General features: G+C 44.1%; 1 protein-coding gene across 1 annotated transcript in view; it reads left to right on the top strand.

Annotated features, from left to right (window-relative positions):
* kcnh8 (potassium voltage-gated channel, subfamily H (eag-related), member 8) overlaps positions 1–25,442 on the top strand; it is a gene marked incomplete at both ends in the record, with an annotated part of 117,911 nt that overhangs the window by 61,068 nt on the left and 31,401 nt on the right. The window contains 4 exons of the mRNA XM_080787058.1: positions 6,670–6,874; positions 12,258–12,503; positions 15,191–15,390; positions 20,254–20,503. Of these exons, the coding sequence (XP_080643184.1) occupies positions 6,670–6,874; positions 12,258–12,503; positions 15,191–15,390; positions 20,254–20,503 (901 nt within the window). The remainder of the gene's footprint in view (positions 1–6,669; positions 6,875–12,257; positions 12,504–15,190; positions 15,391–20,253; positions 20,504–25,442) is intronic.

Genomic DNA, 25,442 nt, shown 5'->3' with positions numbered 1-25,442 from the left:
GGAAAGAGATAATGAATCACATGCACACGCGCACACACACACACACACATGCGCGCACAGACACACACACGAAAAGTGTGGAAGGCGCGCTGCCACTCGAGTGACTATACTGGCCGATCACAGCGTGTCATCTCCGGGGGACTCATCAATTCAATCCGAAGAAGCTTTATTGACGTGGAGAAAAAACAAAACGTTTGCATTGCCTGATTGGCCCTATATACCGAACGTTCCCTTATTATAACTCTGTGACGCGTGCGGAAGTTTGGCAAGCTTCCGTGGCAAGCTTTCCGTGTGCGTCACGAAAGCTTGCCTCCTCTCGAGTCGAGACACACACGACGCCTCAGAGCCGAAAGAGGCGTCTGTCTATACCTTTGTACTGTATGTGTCAAACAAATTGTCCCGTATACGATATTGTCAGGGAGGTGTTGCTCGCTCTGTATCGTTTAGGATAGTCAGTCACTTATATTTGAGTTGGATACAATTCTGCACCTTTAACGCTAGGGTATAAGAGCATAGTGACGGAGGAGTGTAAAAAAAGTTCCAGGGAAGGAAGTGCACATGGCAGGCGACGGACGACAGGTGTAAAACATTAGTCATCGTCTCCGGTGTTTTTGCCGCCGTGGGACGGGGGCGTGACGCAGCTTGCTCAGTCTGTGCCCGGACGACTTGGCGCCGGGCGGTGCATGGTGGCGGGGGATGGGAGGGGAGGGGGGAGGGGTTGATAGATAGATACAGGGGGATGTGTGGAGAGGAGACGCACTGTAAGCTATTCCCCGAAGGGCCCAGCCAAGGCAGGGAGGCTTCATTATCCTCCTTCTTCCTCTGCGGTGTCTCTGTATATAACCAGCCCTCTATTTGCTCACAGTCGCAGTCCCGCCCCCCTCGAGAGACCCGGAAAAAAAGAAATCCCTGTTCATTTTCCTCATAGGCTTTTCAGAAAGTATTTATTTAAAGACGTTTATTTACGCCCACGGACAAAGCCGACTCTTGTCGTGCACAAATCACGACAACAGACACAATTTTTCTCGGGCTGAACAGATAATTAGAAAGAAGACGAAAACGGCAGGTTTAAACACTTTTCTTCGTTGTTTTTCTTCTTTGTAATTATTTGTTTGGTCCAAAATATTGTGTCTGTTGTCGTGATTTGTCTCACGACAAGAGTTGGCTTCGTGCGACGCTTATAAGGTCTTTAAATAAATACGTTTTGAAGTGTCTATGGGACAAATGCATTAATTGGAAACTATTTCCTGGGCCTGGCGTCGTCATGAAAGGGACTGCGACGCTCTAGATACACGGAGCGCTAAAGTCTTCAAAAACATAGAAGACTTTCACATATTGTGATATATATGTTCTATAATCTATATAAAAACTAAATATCGGATCGGGGGGAAATCAGTATCGGCAGAGATGCTCGAAATCAAAACGATCGTAATCTTATATCATATCATGGGGAGAAGTACGTACAACATCACTCAGGTATACAGTATAGTGTTAGTATAGTTCTGCAGCCCAGAGCACAGGGCAGAAGTCACATGTAGTTATACTGTACCTCCAAGGACAAAGTAAAAATAACAAGATAGGCTATAATAACTATATGGTCTCACGTTATTGCCTCTCGCAATTTCCAAATGCTTCCGTCATACAGTCTGGAGCAACGGAAAAAAGCAATCATGAGTTGTTATAATCATGACAAAGCCGTAAGGTACATGATGCGAAGGTTGTGCGAAGTGTGTACCAAATGTTCCATTCCTCCGTGTTAACAATCATGAAAAACTGTAAGCAACAAACGTGACTATAGCCTACTTTTTCCACCGCTGATATAGCTGGGCATGCACTGTAGGCATGCAGGCAAGCAGGGGGTTGTTTGCTGCACATACCATCCATGTCCTCTGTTCTGTATAGCATTCATTCAGTATCGTCACATTATTCATGGGGTGAACACTAGTGTTATCTAGCTTTTTGTGGTTATTTTGACGCCTGTCTTGACGCATGCATGTACCCTGCCTTTCATGCGGTTTTGCTTCACAGCAGCACTGTACTGTATATACACTAGTACAGTACACACACGTTGCCGTTTCTATACAGTCGCTGCATGCCTGTCCCACTTTATGACTCCCCGCCTCGCTCTGTCTGCAACCCCTCGGCTTTCCACACTTACATGCACTAAGCACACACACGTCACACACGCACATGCACATGCCCACGCGCACACTCAGAGAAAGGTTACACATATCCTCCCTCATGCAGTGTCCTAGATGGCTGTAAAGAATTGTTTGGATTGGTATGTACCGTATATGTGCTGCGTGCGTGCGCGCGTGCGTGAATTGGTAAACAGAGCAGTGAAAAGGCACCGTCAAAGATTTATGACAACATTGTGAAAATAGGAAAACGAATGAAAGTATGTGGTGTTTATTAAGGTTGGTAAAGGGGTGATGCTCCCAGGAGTGGTCGGAAGTAACATAGTACATTTACCCAAGTTCTTTTACTTGACTCGAGTATTGAGGTCTTGATACTTTATACTTCATACTCTCCGCAATGTCTCAGAGACAAATATTGTCCTGTTAACTCGATTACGTTTTGACAGCTTTGCCACTTATATATGGTTAAATATACATTAACCATATATATATACTTGGGTTAATCAAAATGATCCAAGATATGAGACATTTGTGAAAGGAAGGTGGAAATTATAAACGATTGCCTATACTTACTGTATAATAGAGACGTCAAGTTGGAATAAGTGGATAAGTCTTTGGCATGGAGGTCGTTGAGTCATCTCTGGAGAGAGAGAGAGAGAGAGGGAGAGGGAGAGGGAGAGAGAGAGAGAGAGAGAGAGAGAGAGAGAGAGAGAGAGAGAGAGAGAGAGGGAGGGGGCATGGGAAGGACAAAAGGGGGTCAGAGAAGATGGTGGCATGGATGGATGCGAGAGCACCACGAATTCTGGGTTTGGCTTTAATAGAAGCCACAGCTGGTGAGTTGGGGAGGAGACAACCTTTTACTGTGCCTCTTCCTTCTGTGACTCCTTAAACCATAGCTGACCCAACTCTTGAGCATGCGAGCGAGCCGTGGGTATATATATATATATATATATATATATATATATATATATACTGTAGTGGTCTGCTTCAACCCTTTTTCATAATTTATATGAAGGCCCATTGTTTATTCTGGATTCGATCCACAGACCACCACTTAGCCTCAATATTTTGTTATCATGCAGGGATATACATTTTGTGTCCAGGGCTGGACTGGCCACAGGTCATACCGGGGCATATTCCCGGTGGGCCGCGACCGTATTTTAATATTTTTGGACAGGCAGGCAGGCCAATAGGCCACCATGCAGGAAAGGTCCGGGCGTGCTGCCATTCTGCCAGTGCCATCATGATAATCTCACCTGTACCTGTATCAATGAGTGACAAATAAACCCTTTAAGGGTTGTGTATAGTTAGTTGTCTGTTGGTTTGTATCATTTATGTTGTTCTGTAAAAGTGGTGGTATTATTAGGGGCTAATAATAATTTGTTTGTTTGTGTGTGCCTCGACGGAGCGGGGCGGTAGAGTTTCTGCTATATCTGCGCGCTGGTTGTGGTGGTGGGTGGGCCGGTCTGGGCCAAATTCATGCCCGGGGCCGAATTCTTGTCCCTGCATTCCAGCCCTCATGATTGTGTCCACATTTCCATGCTGTGGTACTATAAGGAGAGATAACAGGCAAACGTCAATCAAAAACAATAACTCTTCTAACTCTTGAGAGCGTAAAAATGAAACCAAATAGACCCGATACGGGTCCATTTGGGTTTCATGTTCTAAAGAGTTAAAGATCTATAAGGCTCCATTTGGTTACCAACTCTCCATCATTTAGCTGCACATTGGGGACCACCTTGAACCCCCTCGAGGACCGCCGGTGGTCCCCGGACCCACTGGTTGAGAACCACTGCTCTATACTGTATCATAAGGGAATCTGCTTATACAGCATGTGGAACGTTTTGCGAGCACTTTCCACAGCACACTCGCAAAACCACTTTCAACCGTGACATCCCCAGCGTGCAGTTTTGCCGTAATATGCGAAAATGTTTCAAAAGTTCCAAAATAATCGCGTCACATTATTGTGAGCCTGTAGTGTACAGACCGTCTAATATTTCCCGCTTTTCGCCTGTACACAATGACTCAGGGGTTAATGTAATATACAGTATACGTTAAGTTATAGCGGTTTATCAGCTTGTGATGTTTGACATTATGTGCTGTAGAAGTTGAGGCTCGGAATAAGAAATGAATCCTTTGGTGTTACCTTAGAAATGCTGTGCATGCGCCTGTGTGTGTGTGACTGTGTGTAGTGTACGCGTGCGTGCGTGCGTGCGTGCATATAGGTGTGGGTGTCTTATCTCCTCATTTAAGCCTGTACACACTGCTCATAACATTGTAAAGTATATGTCAGCATGTTCGGGATCCCCCCCCACCCCTCCCCCTCCCTCCCTCCCTCCCTCTCTGTCCTTTCTCCTCTCTCTCATCTCCCCCCCACCCCCCCCCCGCCCGCCCCATTCCTCTCCACCACCCCCCCACCCCTCTTTTGCTCTATCTCACTTCCTCTCCTTCCTTCTTCTTCCATTTATGTATCTCCTTTCCTATACCTTAGTCTGTCTCCCCTCTACCCCCCCCTCCCCCACACACACACACACACACAAAAAACAAACACGCACGCACGCACTCACACTCGCACACACACACCCACACACACACGCGCGCGCACACACACACACACACACACACGCACACGCACACAGACGCTTTCTGACATTGCCTTCAGCGGAACATGCCTCAAAAAAAATGTCAGAGAATGTAAGGGAGATTCCATAGCGCCGCCCGGTGAAGAACGACACAATAAATCGACACAGAAAAGTCCTATCTGATGGCATTAAACAATGTTAAACTCACTTTGCCGTTGCTTTGCCACTTGATGTTGTGCCATTCACTTTAAGCACCCTAATGACGACGACAATGATAATTATACGATGGCATTTCTGGCAGAGGCGGTGTATCGCAGGTTATGCAATGACATAAAGTTTGACTTTGACGGGACCTTGATGTTCTAGTCGTGTGTGCACCATTAAATTGTAGTTCTGTATAGCGGCTCAGTCGCTGCATGCTTCCTCGGCCACGCTATAGTTATAGCGGTGGTGGTGGGGTGGCAATGTCATGTACAGTCTGTACATGACAATGTCATGTACAGTCTGTACATGACAATGTCATGTACAGTCTGTACATGACAATGTCATGTACAGTCTGTACATGACAATGTCATGTACAGTCTGCCCAATGTGCCCATGCATGTCTCCCCGAACTGCAGAGATGATGATCCATGCCTTTGTCTCCTCACGCTTGGACTACACTGCAACTCACTTTTCACCATTCTGACCTGAGATCAGATTTAAAAAATGTCTTCTACTGTTCTACATCCTGACAGTTTTCCATTCCGACCTGAGATCAGATTCTAAAAATGTCTTCTACGTCAGTCGTTCTTCTATTTTTCAAAAATAGCTAAAGCACGACATGATGCTAACACCAAAACGGGTGCCCGCCCCAAAATGGGTTAAGGTCTGCTGAACAGAGTGTTAACGGTTTTAAAAAAGCACCCACTCTGTGGAATGCTCTTCTCTTCCACAGGTCTTGAGATCCGCAGCCTCTAAGTTAGTGGACATCTTCAAGAATAAACTTAAAACACTATACTTTTTACACAGGCATTTCCAGATGTTTGATTATGTTTTTGTCCTTGTTTGTGTTGTTATTCAATGTCCAGTTTGGAGTTCAATAATAGACCTTTTTCTGTTCTGTATTAACTTGTTTTATTTTGATACATTTGGTTGTTTTTTTTGTTTTTTGTACCCTTGGTTGCATGCTGAAAATAGCAGATCTACAAGCTCACAACGTGTCAAAGCTTGTTATAGATCGCCCACTTTCAGCAAGCGTAAAATCAGTCATTATATACGACGGCCCAAAATACATTCAGTCGACTGAATCAACTGTCGATTTAGTCGACTATAAAACCAGACTTAACACTATAAAACATCCCCGGGTGGCTAAAATTAAAACTGAAATGAAAACTATTGTGAAAAAGGCCAGCTCAAATATACTCAAGTACTGAGCTGAGGTCACGATGACCTCCTCAATTAAGAACTGTTGGCTGGCAGAGGGCAAATTGACCTCAGCCTATCACTGCTGTATTCTCAATTAGTGAGCACCTGCATCCACCCTGCAATCAGCACAGCACACTTTAGAGAGTTTGTCAAGCCTAAGTTTTCTGCTCATTCTGTACAGACCACAGCAGCGTGTGCGTATAGCTTGTTGTGAGTACTGATTTCTTTATGTGCTGTTGTAGAAGTGTTGCATGTTTTAGGCAGGTGATGTTTGTATGTTTATCGTAACTTTATGTTCATGTTTTTTGTATGTTTGCAGAACCACACACACACACACACACACACACACACACACACACATGCTTTCTGTACAACTCAACGTTCTTCAGTAAAACCCTCAACCCAAGTGCTTTGTTGTCCTTGACCGAACCACCTGAAGTGGTGTAAAGCTTCCAAACCGCACTACAAAATAACTATTCAAGGATATGACTAAAATAAAAAATGTCGTCCCCCCCCCCCCACACACACACACACACACACAGGTGTCGGTGGTGCACCTGCTGAAGACGGTGCGCCTCCTGCGTCTCCTCCGCCTGCTGCAGAAGATGGACCGCTACTCGCAGCACAGCACCGTGGTGCTCACCCTGCTCATGTCCATGTTCGCCCTGCTCGCCCACTGGATGGCCTGCATCTGGTACGTCATCGGCAAGAAGGAGATGGAGGCCAACGCCTACTCCTGGGACATCGGTGAGTGATAGTCCCATTTTGGGTGTGGGCTGGCTGACCTCGATTAGTCGAATAGTCGACTAATCGATCGGAACGGGTCTCAGTCGACCTCTCAGTCCATTTTTTGTAATTTTCTTTCACAAAATATTATTGTATTATTCAGAATAATACAATAATATTTTGTGAAAGAAAGCATGTTCAAATGTGTTTATGTCCTCCACAGACCTAGTGTCTGTGGAGGACATAAACACATTTGAACATGCTTTCTGACTGTTTTTAATCAATCTCCAATGTGCATGTGGAGTGTGTCTGGCTGTCTGCCTGTGTGGCAATGTGCCACTGCCTGTGACTTGAATGGCCTGATAGACTCCAGAATCTCAATCTCACCTGCTGTGCTCAATCTGGCTAATGACAAGCCTCTCAGTCGATGTGGGGGTGCTCAGTCGACTATCAGTCGACTAACAGCAAATGTATTCATATTCATTTCGACTATACAAATCCTTAGTCGGGGACAGCTCTAGGTCGTATACTGTAGTGGCCACAGCTCAGTGGCCTTGTGGTTAGAGTGTCCGCCCTGAGACTGGGAGGTCTCTAAAAATGGGACCCAGTGCCTCCCTGCTTGACACTCGGCTTCAAGGGTTGGATTGGGGGTAAGTCCCTGGCTGTGACTGTGACATACTAGCGTCATGTCCAGGGGGTGTACTTGTACATCAAGCTGCCTCACGCTACAGAAACAGGAGATAGGCTCCTGCCCCCTATGGGCCTCAGGGCTCGGCAAGGCTACTTACTTACTGTAGTGGTGGTAGCGGTTCCCAAATTGGGGTCTCCTTCCTTGAGGGAGTTCCAGGGGGTCCCCAGCTGCAGCTATAATGATAGTTATATATAGGAACCAAATGGACTCTTATGCGGTCTGTAAATCTTGAGTGTATACAAATGGAACCAAAATGGACCCCAACGGGTTCAATTTGAAGCTATATGATTCCCTGCTTTCACATGACATGAAAAAAAACTAAAACGTGATATTTGTACTATTTGCTGATGTTAAGTATTACTGCACGCAGCATTCCGGTGTACAGCACCCTAGAGACTTGGATCTGCAGGGTTGGCTTCATCAGGGTCCAGCATTCACTGCCGTATAGGAGAACAGACTCTATATATATATATATATATATATCGGTGCGGAGAAGAAGCTGAGATTTATAGGGTTTATATATAGGAGTTGAGGCCCCCATGGGCTAGAGTATTTTTGTAGGCCCCCCCCCCCCCGGGCCCTTACGGCCACGTGCCAAAGCCACGCGACAAATCTCACTTGAATTGGATTATATATACAATACAATTTCATCATAAAAAAATAATAAAAATAAAAGGCCCGGGGGCTGCAGTCTACCCTATATAAGCCCGGTGCGGTAAATCCAGCCCTGGTCGTCAGAAAAGGCTATATACGAGCTCACAACTGCACAAACGATGCATCGTCCGTCTATACAGTAAATGAATCCACCTCACCGAATATATCATTGATAATACAGTAGTAGTCGAAAAGTGACCCTTGAAATAAATTGGGGATTTTTTAAAAAGAGCAACATAAGAGAATCTGTAAGAGAAAAATCACAGATAGGCCAACCGGTGGCCAACCGGGAGATTAAAAAAAAAAAAAAAACACATTCCGGCCAATCACAAATTGGCGTCAGCCAATCAAATCATCGCTATATGAGGTGATCAGCCAATCAAATCATCGTTTAAATGCACACAAACAGACAAAGCTGCATGGGCATATTATAAGGACGGGCTGGCGCCCCTCAAAATGTCTTCAAAGTGTGTCTAAGGTGCTTCTAGGATCAGTCGGAATAATATATCTAGAGGAGGTCAAGTTAACCCATTTTGGTGTTAGCATCACGTTATGCTTTAGCCATTGAAAAATAGCAGATCTACAAGCTCATACGAGCTTGTAGGTCTGCTATTTTTGAAAAATCGACATTTCACACAAAGTGTATTCCATAAAAGCCAACATGTTTCGACCTCTCACGGTCCTCATCATGAAAACACATTTCTTTGCAGAGTGCTCAGATCAAATTTAATTTTTTTAAAGTCTATATATAGGAGCACCATATATTTTCAAGGCGTTTTCAATCTTCCCGTGAGCAGCACCCGGTTGGCCTCTTGTTTCTCCTCCTCCTCTTGAAACTATATACGTTTATTCTCTACAAAATGCCAACATGTTTGTTTTCGACCGGTTTATAGGACTTCAAGGTCTTCTGTTCTCGCCCTGACCTTAACCGGTCAAAACATGCATTCTTTATAGAATAAACTTTGTTTTATAACTCTCCTCTCCTCCACGTTTTCCGAGTGCTCGGATCTCCTTTATGTATTGATCCCAACAGAGAAATATAGGGTCAAATACAGACTAGAGTTGAAGATCTGAAGGTATATCCTAAAAGAAGTTGAGGCATTTTGGACTGCATAATAGTACCTACATTCCTTTATTTTGTAGTGATTCTGCCTGGTGGGATTTGTTGCTCAGTAAAGTTCATCCCTATATATCCTATAGGCCAGGGGTTCTCAACCTGGGGGTCGCGACCCCTCGGGGGGGGGGGTTCCAGGGGACCCCAGATAAATGATGGAGAGTTGGTAACCAAATGGACCCTTGTAGATCTTTAACTCTTGAGAGTACAATTATTGTGAAACATCTGAATTCCTGAATTGGTGAATTTACAAGTTCACACAATTAGAGCTTGTATAGAATAATTGTTATTTTGACCGTTTGGCCTGTTATCTCTAGACTAGTCTAGACTATATTATAGCCACACATCAATATAGCATGGAATTGTGGACAAAATCTTATCTAACGACATCAAAATATTAAACGTCCTACTACGTCTGAGAGGCTTATACATCTCATCAAATGGTGGTGCGTGGCTCAAATGCAGAATAAATAATGGGCTTTGATATAAAAAAAGGTTGAAAACCACTGCTAAGGTACTGTTGGATTAAAACACTATTAACTCGTCTGTGAAACATTATGTTTCAGCAGCTTTAATTGCAGTGGTGATTTCTGTATCGATCCCATTGATTCCTAATAAGAGTCTCTTCTTGTGAAATAAACGGGCAAATGAAGCACGATATCAACAGCTGCGTGCGCTCATTTGTGTATCTGTGTGTTTGTTCGGCTCCAGGAAGAAATAAATGACTCGAAAATTCCGAGTGGGCACACTAAGTGTTTTTTTATTTTTATACAGCCATTGCATTGTTAAGTCGTGGTCTCCTCTTCAATGCAAGAACGAATGTTACCTTGAATTGCAGTTGCAGTTGTAAACAGTAGACACCATAGTTGAATAGCCTATACTAATGTAGCCTCGGAAACCCAGACGTTTTTATTTCCAGGGAGAAAAAAATGAGTCCACTTCAATTCGGCATAGAGTAGCGCAAACATTGCTCGCTCTCTGCAGATTTCTGATCGTCTGCACCTTTGTTAAATTGACACACACACGCAGACATGTACACACACACACACACACACACACACACTCCTCTCTCTCTCTGTCGCTCTAAGTAATTAGTCTCATGTCGCGCAGCTGCCTATGCCATAAAAAGCATACAGTAGGTGAGTTCCAGGCTAATACTAATAGTAATAGTGTGCCTGTATAGCAGGTCTATTGTCAGTTTAATGTGTGAATTGTCTGAAACAAAACTATATGGCTTATTATACAGCCAGCCCAATAGCACCTCAAGAAAGACAAAAGCAACACTATATTCCTTCACATCAGACATTACAAAAGAGGGGAAAAAAGGAATTATATAAAAAAATAAAATGAATAAAATAAAAACACACACTTTTCAAATGAGGGGTCAAAGATGTTGTGTTGAGGGGTAAAAAAAAAACCGTTTTGTGTGTGTGTGTGTGTGTGCGTGTGTGTGTGTGTGTGTGTGTGTGTGCGTGTGTGTGTGTGTGCGCGCGCGCGTGCGTGCGCGTGTGATTGACTGTGTCAAGAACGGCATTGTTGTCATTGTAATTAATGAGCGGAGCCCTGAGGCCTATATAGCTCTATCTCAGCCTCCAGGACCGGGCCACATGTAATAATGAGGCCCCCCAGGAGGCTGATCTCTGGTCAGTATCGACAAGCGCGCGCTCCATCTGCGCAATTACTGCCCATCGACGACCAAACTGGTTCTGGGTCAGCATTGACTGCAGGGTTCCTGCATGCAAGAAGGACGCGGAATATTCCGTCTTGCCAATTACTATAAAGCCCGGGTGCATGTCAGAGAGAATGATTTTTTTTCGTTTTGTTTCGGCGTCGACTCCGGCGCAGCATATATAGCTACGTCAGGGAGGGGGGGCTAATGCATCGTATCCCAATTACGTGCACTCTTAACCCATTCTGACCTGAGATCAGATTCATACGAGGTTTCCACTGGGACACACACTGGTCTGATTAACCCCATTCTGACCTGAGATCAGATTCTAAAAATGTCAGTCGTTCTTTGATTTTTCAAAAATAGCAGACCTACAAGCTCGTAGCGCGCCACTCGGTGGCGCGCTATGAGCTTGTAGATCTGCTATTTTTCAATAGCTAAAGCATAACATGATGCTAACACCAAAACGGGTTCCCGGTCAGAATGGGTTAAACACCCGGGCGCTGCGCTGCCTGGAGTCGGCGGGCTATAGTGGAGGGACTTCTGTCCAATTACCATTCTTCTCTGTCCCGTCCGCCGCGTGTTATCCCCCCCGGGGGACTCGCGCCGGCCGCCATGACGCTGCCCCGCCGCCAATGCTTTGCGACATATACTCAAGTATAAAGTACCTCAACATTGTACTTTGCAGTACTTATAAGTAAATGCACTTATAGTTACTTTACACCACTATAGGACAGGCCGTTCTCAATGTTTTTTGGCTGGGGACGCGAAAAACGCGACCCCCGCCCATCATAATATAGCTGGGGACCACCTGGAAGAACCCCCTCAAGGACCACTGGTGGTCCCCGGACCTATACTGGTTGAAAAAACCACTGTCCATATTGCATTCTGAGAGGCTTCTGCGGGAGGGAACCCCTTTTGGTGTGGTTAGCATTACGTTATGCTTTAGCTATTGAAAAATATCAGATCTACAAGCTCGTAGCGCGCCACTCGGTGGCGCGCTACGAGCTTGTAGGTCTGCTATTTTTGAAAAATCGACTTGACGGAAACATATGCTTTTTGCAGAAAAACTGTCAGGATGTGTAGAAGACGTTTTTTAGAATCTGATCTCAGGTCAGAATGGGTTAAACCACACACAGCCAGCATGCAGAGACGAGCACACTTCTCTCTCTCTAGTATAAAACAAGCACATGAACGTCGATCTGTCCTTTTTCTGTCTGTCTGTCTTTCTCTTCACGTCCGTCCCTCCCCGCTCTACTGCACGCATATAACACAGGATGGCTCCATGAGCTGGGCAAGCGTCTGGAGTCTCCCTACGACGTCTCCCCCCTGGGCGTCTCCGACAACGGGACGGACGGCGGCGGGGCGGTCCAGGTGCAGGGCGGGGGTCCGTCCGTGCGCAGCGTCTACATCGCCTCGCTCTACTTCACCCTCAGCAGCCTGACCAGCGTGGGCTTCGGCAACGTCTCGGCCAACACCGACGCCGAGAAGATCTTCTCCATCTGCACCATGCTGATAGGAGGTATATATGGGGGAATTAAAGGGACACTTCACCCTTTTTGCAAAAAAATATATGTTAATGACGTTTAGGACGTTTAGATCACTTTCCTGGGGGTCTTTATGTGTGTAATATGTGGTTTTAGATATTTTAGATTGTAGCAGTGAGCCTGTTGTCTCTGATGTCATGGACACTGGTCTCACTACCTTCCTGGACTACAATTCCCATAATTATTTGGTGCACTGTGCCTCCTTGTGGATAGGGGGGAGAGCTGTCTTACTGAGACAACATGTAGTCCAGGAAGGAAGTGAGCCCAGTGTCCATGACATCAGAGACAACAGGCTCACTGCTGCAATCTAAAATATCTAAAACCACACATAAAGACCCCCAGGAGTGTGTTCTAAAGCTTCTAAACGTCATTAACATATATCTTTTTGCAAAAAGGGTGAAGTGTCCCTTTAACTAGGGATGCACCGAAAGGGAAATTCTATATACCGAATATATAGGAAACAGTTGGCCCGAAAACCGAATACCGGAATATCCGAATATGATTCATATTATATATCTTTTTTCCTATACCATTGCTGTCATGGCCGTATACCTTAAAGCTACCTGATTCATGGCAAAATAAATGGTTATGGCAACAACTTCACTTAAATAATAATCACTACTATGGGTCCATAAACCATGTATTCAGCTCTTTTGAATGCATTAATTAATTCATACACTATTCTGTGATATATTTTCTGCCTATTCGGGCCGAAACCGAATAGGCCGAAAATGCATTTTTAGCTATTTTATGCCGAATATTTTATGCCGAATATTCGGTGCATCACTAGAATGAACAGCTGGACGCATGCACGCACGCACGCAACAGATATTTTCAGACCGCGATGAATAGAGAGAGTATGCCATAGTATGCACAGGCATGATTCTCCCCATCAGGACACGCCCCCCTCATCTAGACTGAGTGGCAAAACATCATTGAGCAGCATGGAGTGTTTGGAGTTTGGAAGCGCTCGTTGGAAATCATTCAACCTGTCCTGCCGTGCCACCTGTTTCCAAATGTCACAGCATAATGCAGGAGCTGGCAGCGAAATGTTGTGTGTCATTGAAAACAAGCACTTCCAAACTCTGACACTTAGAAAAATAATAATCAAATGCAGGGCATTTCTTGACAGAAAGTATAGCTCATATAACGTTTCTACGGTGGATTTTTATGAAACAACTTTGCAGACAGAAAGATGATAATTCAAGCTTTTTGTATACAGCTGCAATGTCGGTGAGTTTACCATTGTTTAATGCAATCAGACAGGACGTTTCTGTTTGGATGAATGGGCTGGCAAGGCCAGATAGTATAGTTTTTTGCCACTCAGTGGCCGTTCCCGCAAAACTTCCAGGTATACGATGATGTCACGCGCGTACCCTCTATATGGTACACACAAAGGGGCATTATGCATATCTCTGCTGTCGGGAAGAAGCCGCTTAACTCAGGAAATGAAAAATATAAAATGTTCAGGAAATGAAGAAAACCTCATTTTAAAAACAAAGCAACACTGCCTCATCAAAGTTGGTGTTGTGACTTTATATTATTGTCAATTACTTCAATTTTTTTAACTAACACACAAACGTAAAGGGTGTTCAATAGCATTAATTTAAGCAAAATAAATATGTAAAACGTAAAAACGATATGTAAGGATGAACGCACGCACGCACGCACGCACGCACGCACGCACGCACGCACGCACACACACACACACACACACACACACACACACACACACACACACACACACACACACACACACACACACACACACACATGCTCCAGCAAAGCGGGTTTGATGCGGTTCTAACTGGATGTGTAAACCGGGTTTGGTTTTGGGGATAAAGAGGTCACAGTGGACTCTCCCGAAATGCTGAATGTGGCCTGTGGGCAAATTCAGCTCCAGACAGACATGTGTGCGTGCGTACACGCGTGCACACACTCACACACACACGCGCACACGCACATGCGCACTCGCGCACAGACGTTAACACACAAACTCATACACGTGTATACAGTCGAGGACAATTGGGAAAGGAATTTGATTATTGTCCTATAAGAGTGAGTTATGGAGCAAATACACTTCCCCTCCACCATCATTCTGCCAAATATGTTTCAAAACTGTTTCAAATATACAGGCTATACTGCACAGCTGGGGAAACATCTACGAAGAGGTTCATTTAACAAATGGGCGGAAAACGTCTCTCGGAAATGTAGCTACTGTATCTTTGACACTAAAATATATTTCCATGGTTTTAAAATAATTATTAAATGGCCACCATGGCGTGGGCTTGCTGCAGCGCTGTGCTGTAGCAGATCTACAGGCGCTACGAGCTTGTAGGTCTGCTATTTATTTGTAATCTTTGAATATATATTTCAGAGCGAACATTTTTAACTACAATATTGGCTTCTGGGGGGGGGGGGGGGTCCCTGGAGGAACTACATATTTTGAGATGGGGGTCCGTGGCCCAATAGAGATATCATTCTGGGGGTCCTTGACATGAAAAAGGTTGAGCCCCGCTGACATAGAAACATGGGTTTTTTTCAGAAAAAGGTTAGGATCTAGAAGACATTTTTTCTTCAGTCCAAAATGGGTTAATCCCCACTCTCTCTCTCTCTCTCTCTCTCTCTCTCTCTCCTTCCCCGCCATGGCGTTCCCGTTCAGCGCTGATGCACGCGCTGGTGTTCGGCAACGTGACGGCCATCATCCAGAGGATGTACTCGCGCTGGTCCCTGTACCACACCCGGACCAAGGACATCAAGGACTTCATCCGCGTGCACCACCTGCCCCAGACCCTGAAGCAGCGCATGCTGGAGTACTTCCAGACCACCTGGTCCGTCAACAATGGCATCGACGCCAATGAGGTATTGTTGTTGATTCTGAGTCCTTATCACATTCTGACCTGAGATCAGATTCATACGAGGTTTCCACTGGACACACACTGGTCTGATTAACCCATTCAGACCTGAGATCAGATTCTAAAAAATGTCAGTCGTTCTTCGATTTTTCAAAAATAGCAGACCTACAAGCTCGTAGCGCGCCACTCGGTGGCGCGCTATGAGCTTGTAGATCTGCTATTTTTCAATAGCTAAAGCATAACATAGTGCTAACACCAAAATGGGTTCCCGTTCAGAATGGGTTATTGGATCAGGAGTTATAGCTAATTAACACCAGACAGTATAGTAAGGGCAGACCAGTAAAAAATACTTATCCTGTCCAAGGCCTGAGAGAAAGGGTTAACTCAACATGCAGTGAGAGCGAGAGCTCTTGACAGTGTGCTGGCTTGAACTGAACTGACAAACTATAATCACCTCATTAACTACCCTGGTGAGGCTGACCAGGTGAGGAGAATTACTAATTAAGCAAAAGAACATTAATTGGTCTCCATTACACATACTAGGCTTAAAGGTAAACTACATAGAAAGTAAACAGCACAACTATGCCTTTTTAGGGGAAGTGCAAACACAAACTATACAAGGCCATGGCCATGGGAAAAAGTAAGGCGGAACGGGGGAAGCCATTAACTTTACCAGAAGGTGTCTTTAAACCATTTTGGGTGCATGGGAACCCCTGTTGGTGTTATGCTTTAGCTATTGAAAAATAGCAGATCTACAAGCTCATAGCGAGCCACAGAGTTGTCCCTGGAACAACATATTTTGAGATGGGGGTCGGCGGCCAACATTATAATTAACTATAAAAGAGTCCTTGACGTGAAATATTCAGTGATATAGCTGAATGTTCGTCGACTACCTTTTTCCACTGACGAAAAACCAAAAGGAAACTGAGTGAAAACAAACTATGATGACTAAAACTATTTTAGTGTTTACTATTACTACTATTTACTACTAAGACAATATCGTCAACAAATTAAAACTAGACAAAATGTTAGGAAGGGCCGGACTACTAGTGGACAAGAGATCCAGGATAATGTAAAAGACACAAGTCATTTCACACTTGTTTGCATGCTGAAAAGTGCAGATCTACAAGCTCACAAGCTGTTGTGAGCTTGTAGATCGGCTATCTTCAGCGAGTGTAAAATCGACGGCGTCAAGGCCAAAAAAACAACTGTAGATTTAGTGGACTAAAATCGCATGGCATTTAGTCGACTAAAACTACCATGAAGGCATATAAGGTATATACAAATGTCACACCCACATCCCTTCATTTTACTTCTCAAATCCGTCAGAATGGCCAAGATGGATCAGAAGGTTTGAGAGATTTCATGTGGATTTCATCTGGATTAAATTAAAAAAAAAAACACAGCTGCGTGCACAAGTTAGCTGAACATTGTAGCCGTGGAGTGCTAAAGGAAGAGCTACAATAATAAGAGACCGAATTGTGGTTTGGTAATATATAAATGACATGCAGGAGGCTGTCAGCACAGTTACGAATGGACCCAGACTGTCCCACTGAGGATGTAGAAAGTGTCACAAAATAGGACATTATATGCTGTAGCCTGTTTCAAAGGTAAAGCTATGTGCACACAACAGTCACTGAATGCCAGTCAGATGCTGACGAGGATCAGGAGGAGGACTTATGCCTTTTTAGGTGAAGTGCAAACACAAACGATACAAGGCCATGGATGGAAAAAGTAAGGCTGGACGTAAGAAGGTGTCTTTAAACCATTTTGGGGTGGGAACCCTTGTTGGTGTTAGCATTATGTTACGCTTTAGCTATTGAAAAATAGCAGATCTACAGTAGAAGCTCGTAGTAGTCACTGGAACAACATATTTTGAGATGGGAGTCAGCGGCCAATTACATATAATTATTAATTAACTATATAAAGGAGTCCTTGACATGAAATATTCAGTGATATATAGGCCTATAGAAACATAGGTATTTCAGAAAACTGTCAGGATTTAGAAGACTTTTTTTTTATTTCGACGTCAGGCCTAAATGGGTTAAACCAGCACGAGATGATGGCAAGCTGGAAAGACCGCTCAAGCTGGCTGTTTTGGACCAGGTCGCAAATTCCACTGACTGTAAAAGTCTGTTTCCAGGCCCAAAACGATGGCAGAAAAGGCCTCTCTATACGGACCAACATGTCTATGTTGTGGCAGGACTGACAGACACGACCGCTGTTGGGCCTATACCAGCCATTAGAGGCCATGGGACTATAGTACACATGCAGGGCTAATGAAGTCACAGTGACAGTGTGACACTGTCATGGTTTGAGTCTCCCCCTGTCTGTATTTCCACTTCGGCTACTCTCCCATTCCACACTTCAGTCCCAGTTACACACCTGGTTCCACTCTCGTCATCAGCCCAGCCCATTACACACCTGTGAACACTACTGTAATCAACCCACCACGTATATAAGACTGGACTCATTGCACACAACACACCTTGTCAGATCATACATTCATGTCACGTTGTTGTATGTGGGAGCTCTTGCCTCGTTCCTCGTTCCTGGACTATGCTTTCAAGCTTCTGGTAATTTGCTTGTGCCTCTTTGTTTTTGTATTTTTGGACTGCTTAGTTTCTGCCAGTATTTGCTATTTGTATGAGTTTGCCTGTTTTCTGCATTATTCAATAAATGCTTGGATTACACTCTGCTTTGCTGGTCGTACCTCTGCACTTGGGTTCAGTACATTTTTTGCCACCGTGACAGACACAGCCTGAAACCGAATTCAAGCCACTAGCATATATCCAGCTGTGGGCTTCATGGGCTGGCTGGGTGAACTGAAAGAGCCATATTATCACATAGAGCTGGAACAAACAAGGAGCGACACCGGACACCCTACGCTCTCTCAACACCCAGACGGGTTCCACCGAGTGCCACGCTTATATGAGCTTGTAGATCTGCTCTTTTTCAATAGCTAATAGTATGTAACATAAAGCAAAAGGGGTTCCCGTATAGTTAGACGGGGTGACTAATGGATTAATGAATAATAGATGGTCACGTTGATGGACTGACTGACTGACTGACTGACTGACTGACTGACTGACTGACTGACTGATTGATTTACATTTTTTTTTTTTTTTTTTTTTATGTTATGATGAATTTTCAATTCATCATAACATTTAATTTAGAGACGTACAAATATACACTTCTATAAAAAGCAGGAAATCATCATATAAAGGAACTAGAAAGGGAAAAGCATATACAGTAAGTCGAAAAGGGGTTGGTGGGGGGGACTCAGACTTTATTTACGGGGGCCAGTTTCGAGTCGCAGCCGTCCCCGTCCGTATATAGGTGCTCTTTGAGAGCGGTTTTGAAGGAGTCGAGGGATTCACAGGTCTTAATGACTGTCGGTATAGGGCGTTCCACATTTCGGTGGCATATAGAGCGAAATGAATTCAGTCCCTTGTTTGACTGACCGACTGACTGACTGAACGGCTGACCGATGTGACTGGTATATATGATTAGGTATAGGACTGTGCTGATGTGGTTTGAGATTTTGTGTTCTTGTGTGTACACAGTATGATTGTGTACGTCATACACATTATGTGTGTACAGTATGTACATATGAAAGGGAGACATACAGTACAGGCAGGCAGACAATAGGAAGCACGCAAGAGCGAAAAACAAAAGAGGTGTTTGTATACGGCTCGTCTGCATGTGCCTGTGCACATTTTTGGTTGCATAATGTGATTGTGTGTGTGTATGCGTGTGTGTGTGCCTGTTCAAACAATTTAATGCAGTGGCTCATTATATTCTGCGTGGTATCAGGTGTCTCCCCTCCCTGACTCATCTTGGGGGGATTGGGGGGACGTTAATGGATTAGCTAATAGCCGTATAACAGCATGGGAGCCATTAGCCCGACAAAGCAATTCAGTGCTCAGAACAATAATGGTTTGACGACATGCGATATGAATACGATGCCCTGAAATAACCATGCCATGAGTGCACAAAAACAGCAAAAAAAAACAACACAACCTTTTTCTCATACACAAGTGGATGGAATCACTATACTTCCAGTTCTTCAATCACAGAGCATATAGAAGCATAATTCCGCACCGAACTCCATTTTTGAGGTTTTTGATTTGAGCATAAATCAGTGCTATTGAACACCCTTTATGTCTGTGTATTGTTTCGGGAATATTGAACCAACGGTCCGGAAGTATTGAAAAGCGCTCCGGACAAAACCTCTTAACTCCATGGGACCCTCAAACTGTCTAACTCCACCAGGTTTTCTTCATTTTCAGAAAAAAATATATTTTTCATTTTCAGAAAAATTTACATTTTGGAGTTATATGTGGTTTCCTCCCGACAGCAGAGATATTATACAGAAAATGATCATGCGAGGTTCTGTGATTTTTAATCAGTGGTCCTAGGGGGTTCCAGGTGGTCCGCAGCTAAATGATGGAGAGTTGTTAATGGTAACCAAATAGACCGTTGTGGATATTTAACTCTTGAGAGTGAAAAATGAAAATCACTCTTGAATTGAATGAATGAACTCTTGAGAGCGTAAAATGAACCCAAATGGACCCTTACGAGAGACATTTGGTTTCATTTTACGCTCTCAAGAGTTAGAAGAATTATTTTGATTGACATTTGCCTGTTATCTCACCTAATGGTATAGGCTATATACGTCGATACAGCATGGAAATGTGGACAAAATCTTATCAAACGACAACTAAAACATTATATTTGGGTCTGAGAGGCAAAATGCAGAATAATGGGCCGTGACGTGAAGAAAGGTTGAAAATGTGTGTGTGCTGTGTGTGTGTGTGTGTGCGTGTGTGTGTCTGTGCGTGCGTCTGTGCGTCTGCGCGTCCCTCAGCTGCTGAAGGACTTCCCCGACGAGCTGCGCTCCGACATCACCATGCACCTCAACAAGGAGATCCTGGAGCTGTCGCTGTTCGCCTCGGCCAGCCGCGGCTGCCTGCGCTCGCTGTCGCTGCACATCAAGACGTCCTTCTGCGCGCCCGGCGAGTACCTCCTGAGGCAGGGCGACGCGCTGCAGGCCATCTTCTTCGTCTGCTCGGGCTCCATGGAGGTGCTGAGGGACGGCATGGTGCTGGCCATACTGGGTAACGTACCGTACTGTACCGCACCGCACCGTACCGTACGCCAATGCTGTGTTCATACAGGTTTGGCCAAGTCCAAGAATCGGTTTAGTCGATTGGTTGTCAGTGGGATAGGGAGCGGAGAGCGCTCTCTGCTGTGGTCACCTTGAGTTGACCGCATGCAAGTAAATCAGTAAATGTCACCCTAACCTCACAAAAACTATATGCCTATTAAACCTGACCTTAACCTAACTATAACCTCACAAAAACTATATGCCTATTAAACCTGACCTTAACCTAACCATATCCTCACAAAAACTATGCCTATTAAACCTGACCTTAACCTAACCATATCCTCACAAAAACTATGCCTATTAAACCTGACCTTAACCTAACCATAACCTCACAAAAACTATGCCTATTAAACCTGACCTTAACCTAACCATAACCTCACAAAAACTATGCCTATTAAACCTATAACCTTAACCTAACCATAACCTCACAAAAACTATGCCTATTAAACCTATAACCTTAACCTAACCATAACCCCCCCCCCAAAACCATGCCTATTAAATCTAACCCTAACCTCTTAAAAACGAAAAATGGAGTTGTTAGTAAAAAGGTAACCTCGCCTCACCAGGCTTTCCACCACCTCGGAGGAAAGCCTGGTCTCTGTTTCAAAAGTCTGTATGATCCTGTCGGGAGCGGATGATATCGTTACGTCATGTTGTAGTATTGTTTTGTAGTCGACAGACAGGAACAACAGGCGGCAACTTTATTGATCAATAAAAGCTCTCGTAGCCTGTAGCTTTTATTGAGAAGGGGAAAAGGAAGTTGCCGCCTGTTGTTCCTGCCTGTCGACTTCAAAACAATACTACAACATGACGTAACCATATCATCCGCTCCCGAACAGGATCATATACCCTAAATGAAATGGTGCCCAGGCTAGTAAAAAGGTCGTCCATGGTTGTTGGAAAAACAGTGGTAGCAGCAGGATTTGAAATCATGATGTATTGTTTGATTATTAGACCATGCGGCGAGTTGGCTGCCAAAGCTGGGGTTCTGTGTCTGTTTCTGGGAGGGGGGGGGGGGGGGGGGGGGGTTGGGGTGGCTCAGGGGTATAGAGTGACCGGATGGGAACCACAAGGTTCCCCAGTTCGATCCCTGTGGGCTCCCCCAGAGTTAGTGTCGAAGTGTCCTTGAGCAAGACTCTGAACCCTAACCTAATTGCTCCCGATGTGCAGGGAATAGACCAGTGGTCTGAGCTTATAGATCTTGACATGCCCAAAGTAATAGTGACGCCAGGTTGAAAGTGGTTAATAATGTCACTATAATTTCACCAGCTATAAGGTATAACACGATGAGAATGTACAGTACTGTCTGTAGACTAATCATCGTTTAAGTCATCGGATCTCTCCCTATACAGTATAGACAGTATTGTATAGAACTCCGTACCTATAATCTAATGTAACTTCTCTTATGGGGGTCCGTGGCAGCAAACCTTTTCAAAAATGGCGGTCTGCGTCTGCCCCAGTATAGGAGAACCATGAGAGGAAGCAAGAGGTCCTTTTCTTCTATTCTATTTCCTGGCATACGTAACGTACCCCCCTTTGGCACGCGCTATGATAAAGCTCTGTGTGCAGCGGAGTCCAGTGGAGCTCCATTGTTCTGAATTATCTCCAAAGCAGCAATAAATGATGTCCTATAAAGGCCAGAGCTGATGAAGCCTATTGTTACCGAGCGTGTCAAACTTTGTGTATACAATGTTGTTTCAACAATATTTGTCCGACTGGAGGAGCCACAGCAGGCGGTTTTTTATCTGGAATCAGGGCACTGCGTGGTGACGATCTATACTATTCTATTCAACAATGTTTTTTCTGTAGGGGGGGCACGGTTGGCACACTCGGTAGTGCTGTCGCCTCACAGCTATAGAAGGTCCACCCTGGGTTCGATTCCCGCTGGGGACGCTGTGGGCGCTGGTGGGGGCATGTATTCTCCTTCGCGTCATCAGTGCCCATATATACCCGAGGCGGGGGTTGGCGAAAGGGACTTTCTGTGTGAAGTTTCTGTGTTCTCCCTGTGTCCCCTATAGGGCAGTGATTCCCAACCTGTGTGCTGCGGCACTTTAGTGTGCCGTTTGGAAATGGCCTGTGTGTGTGTGTGTGTGTGTGTGTGTGTGTGTGTGTGTGTGTGTGTGTGTGTGTGTGTGTGTGTGTGTGTGTGTGTGCGTGTGTGTGTAAATATATACAGTATATCATATATATAATATATCATAACCCCCCCCCCCCCCCCCCCCGCGCATCTACGTAGGCCTGGATTTCTTTGGCTGTGAAAAGTGTGCCCTGGCAGAAGCAAATTATTTACAGATTATTTACAGGCTTTGCTATATACCAACAAGGCCTGTAAATATAAGATAAGAGACATTTTGGTTGCACCGTCAAGGTCAAGGTGAATTTTATTTGTCCCAAGATAGGAAATCTGTGAACCCATTGTCAAAAATAAATCAATGTTTTGTTGTTGGAATCTGTCGTGAGAGAGGGGGGATTTGTTTTACAGCAGAACAGGCTACACTATACAACACACAAGATCAGTGTCTATACAGAACAGAAGAAAAAGCTTTCACATTTTATTTCAAGAAAGGGCTTCACAGAATAATGCAAAACACATAACATAAACCATTGAAGTGTAATGGATAAGTAGTATAAGTATGTTTTTATTTCGGTTCCATTGAAAAAGAACACATACAAACATACATAGATGCATTTAAAGGTAGAGTCAGTGATTTCACTTAATTCAAACTTATCACTTATTTTTTTGTTTTGTTGTGATAATCCTCTCTACTATAGAGTGTGCTGACCATATAAGGAGTTCCTCCCTGTCCCCAGTTAACCCCTGGGGGTCAAAAAACCTTAGGTTTCGTTTTTGTTCTCTATCCTGATTGGATGAAAGCTTGTGTCCCAAGGCAAAAACGAAACCTAAGGGTTTTTGACTGAAATCACTGACACCCCCTTTAAATCCACTAATGCTAGTGGCACCGGAAAAGTGTAGACTTCATACCTTTTTGACCACATAATATGATTCCACTTTACACAAGGATAACATACCAGCAAGACGCCCTGAGGGCGAGAAGCGACCCCGCCCTGGGTGACGGCAGACTGCTGGGCGAGCGCTGGCGCTTTGGCATGGGGGGGGGGTCAGATCAACATATGGAATGAATTCTGTACTGGCACACGCGTGCGTGTCTTGAGTGTACAGGGTTTGATGAGGTTAGATCAACATAATGGAATGTCAGAACAGGTCAGCTCCATATACAATATGGAGATCTAAGGGTGGCAGCGGGGTTCAGTGTCTTGAGTGTACAGTGTTTGATGAGGTCTGGCCATATAAGTGTCTTGAGTGTACAGGGTTTGATGAGGTCAGATCAACATTATGGAATGTCAGGCGTGATGGACTGACGGCCATATATGGTGGCGTGACGGACGGACTGACTGACCGACGGACTGACAGGTTTTGCAGGTTTTCATAGTATCTGCGACCTCGGAACAAGGTTAACAAATTATGATGCCTCACCTGCACATACAGTATATGGATTCATTAAACAAGATAAAATAGGTGAGATACAACAGGTGAGACTATAGGGCTGTATTTTGCGTGTCTTAAAGGTAGAGTAAGTGATTTCACTTAATTCAAATATCACTTATTTTTTTGTTTTGTTGTGATAATCCTCTCTACTATAGAGTGTGCTGACCATATAAGGAGTTCACCCCTGTCCCCAGTTAACCCCTGGGGGTCAAAAAACCTTAGGTTTCGTTTTTGACTCTCTATCCTGATTGGACGAAGGCTTAGGTCCCACAGCCAAAAACGAAACCTAAGGTTTTTTGAGTGAAATCACTTACTCTACCTTTAAGTACCAGGTCTTATTCCCTAACTTGAGTAAACTAAAGACCTGGAGGTGTGATCAATGCCATTTGGCTATTCTAGCATTGATCACGCCTCCAGGTCTTTAGTTTACTCAAGTTAGGGAATAAGACCTAGGTCTTATTCCCTAACTTGAGTAAACTAAAGTACCCAGTACCAGCTGGTACTTGGTACACGCAAAATACAGCACATAAGTCATCTGCTGCTGGCTGTTCTTGGACAAGTACTGTACTTGAGTAGACGTTTGAGGTAATTTGTACTTTACTTAGTAATTAGTATTTCCAATTTCCAATACTTTTTACTTCTACTCCACTACATCTCAGAGCCAACATTTTATTTTACTTTTATTGGTTACACTGGGGGGGGGGGGGGGTCTCCTGATGACAGTGAGGCGAAGGTCTTTTGAGTAAGGACTTGTAAGACCTTTTTTAATACCTCAAATAAAGAAGGGTAACAAAAGTAATAAATGAAAAAAAAGACCATTAGTGATCAACAAACTATATTATACAAACATTGGCCAAATTGTCAAATAATAATGAAGAGGAAAACAGCCTACAAAACAGCTTGTAGATCAGCTATTTTCACAATGGAACTTTTAAAATTTAAAGTAGTGCCTCAACTCAAATAAGATTATTTGGGGTGGGGGGGGTGCCCAGTTAAAATATGATATTCTGGAGGGTCTCGGTAACGGAAAAGGTTGAGAACCACTTGGGCTTGAACACAGTATATATAGCTTTCACATTACAACATTACCTGTAGCCTAAAATATCAAAAGGCAATCTTGTCCTTATTGCCTCGTATATTGTTGCCCTTTAAAATACAATTACAGGGAGAAAGGTTTCAGTATGTGAACATGCCCCTGAACTTTCTTTTGTATTATGCAAAGGCAGAAATGACACGACGCTAACACCTGCTCAAAAAACTAAAAAGCTAAAATGATAATAATAATAATCACAAGGAGATCCCTCTGTTGCCTCAAATGCCTTCCTGTTCAACATAAAGGTTTTGTCGCTGTGAATAATAATAATAATAATAATAATGAATT

The sequence above is a fragment of the Protomyctophum bolini genome, assembly GCF_963924005.1.
Source record: "Protomyctophum bolini genome assembly, chromosome: 17".
NCBI classification, from domain to species: Eukaryota; Metazoa; Chordata; class Actinopteri; order Myctophiformes; family Myctophidae; genus Protomyctophum; species Protomyctophum bolini.
Note: the sequence above shows the minus strand (reverse complement) of the source record. Positions and strands in the feature narration are given on the sequence as shown.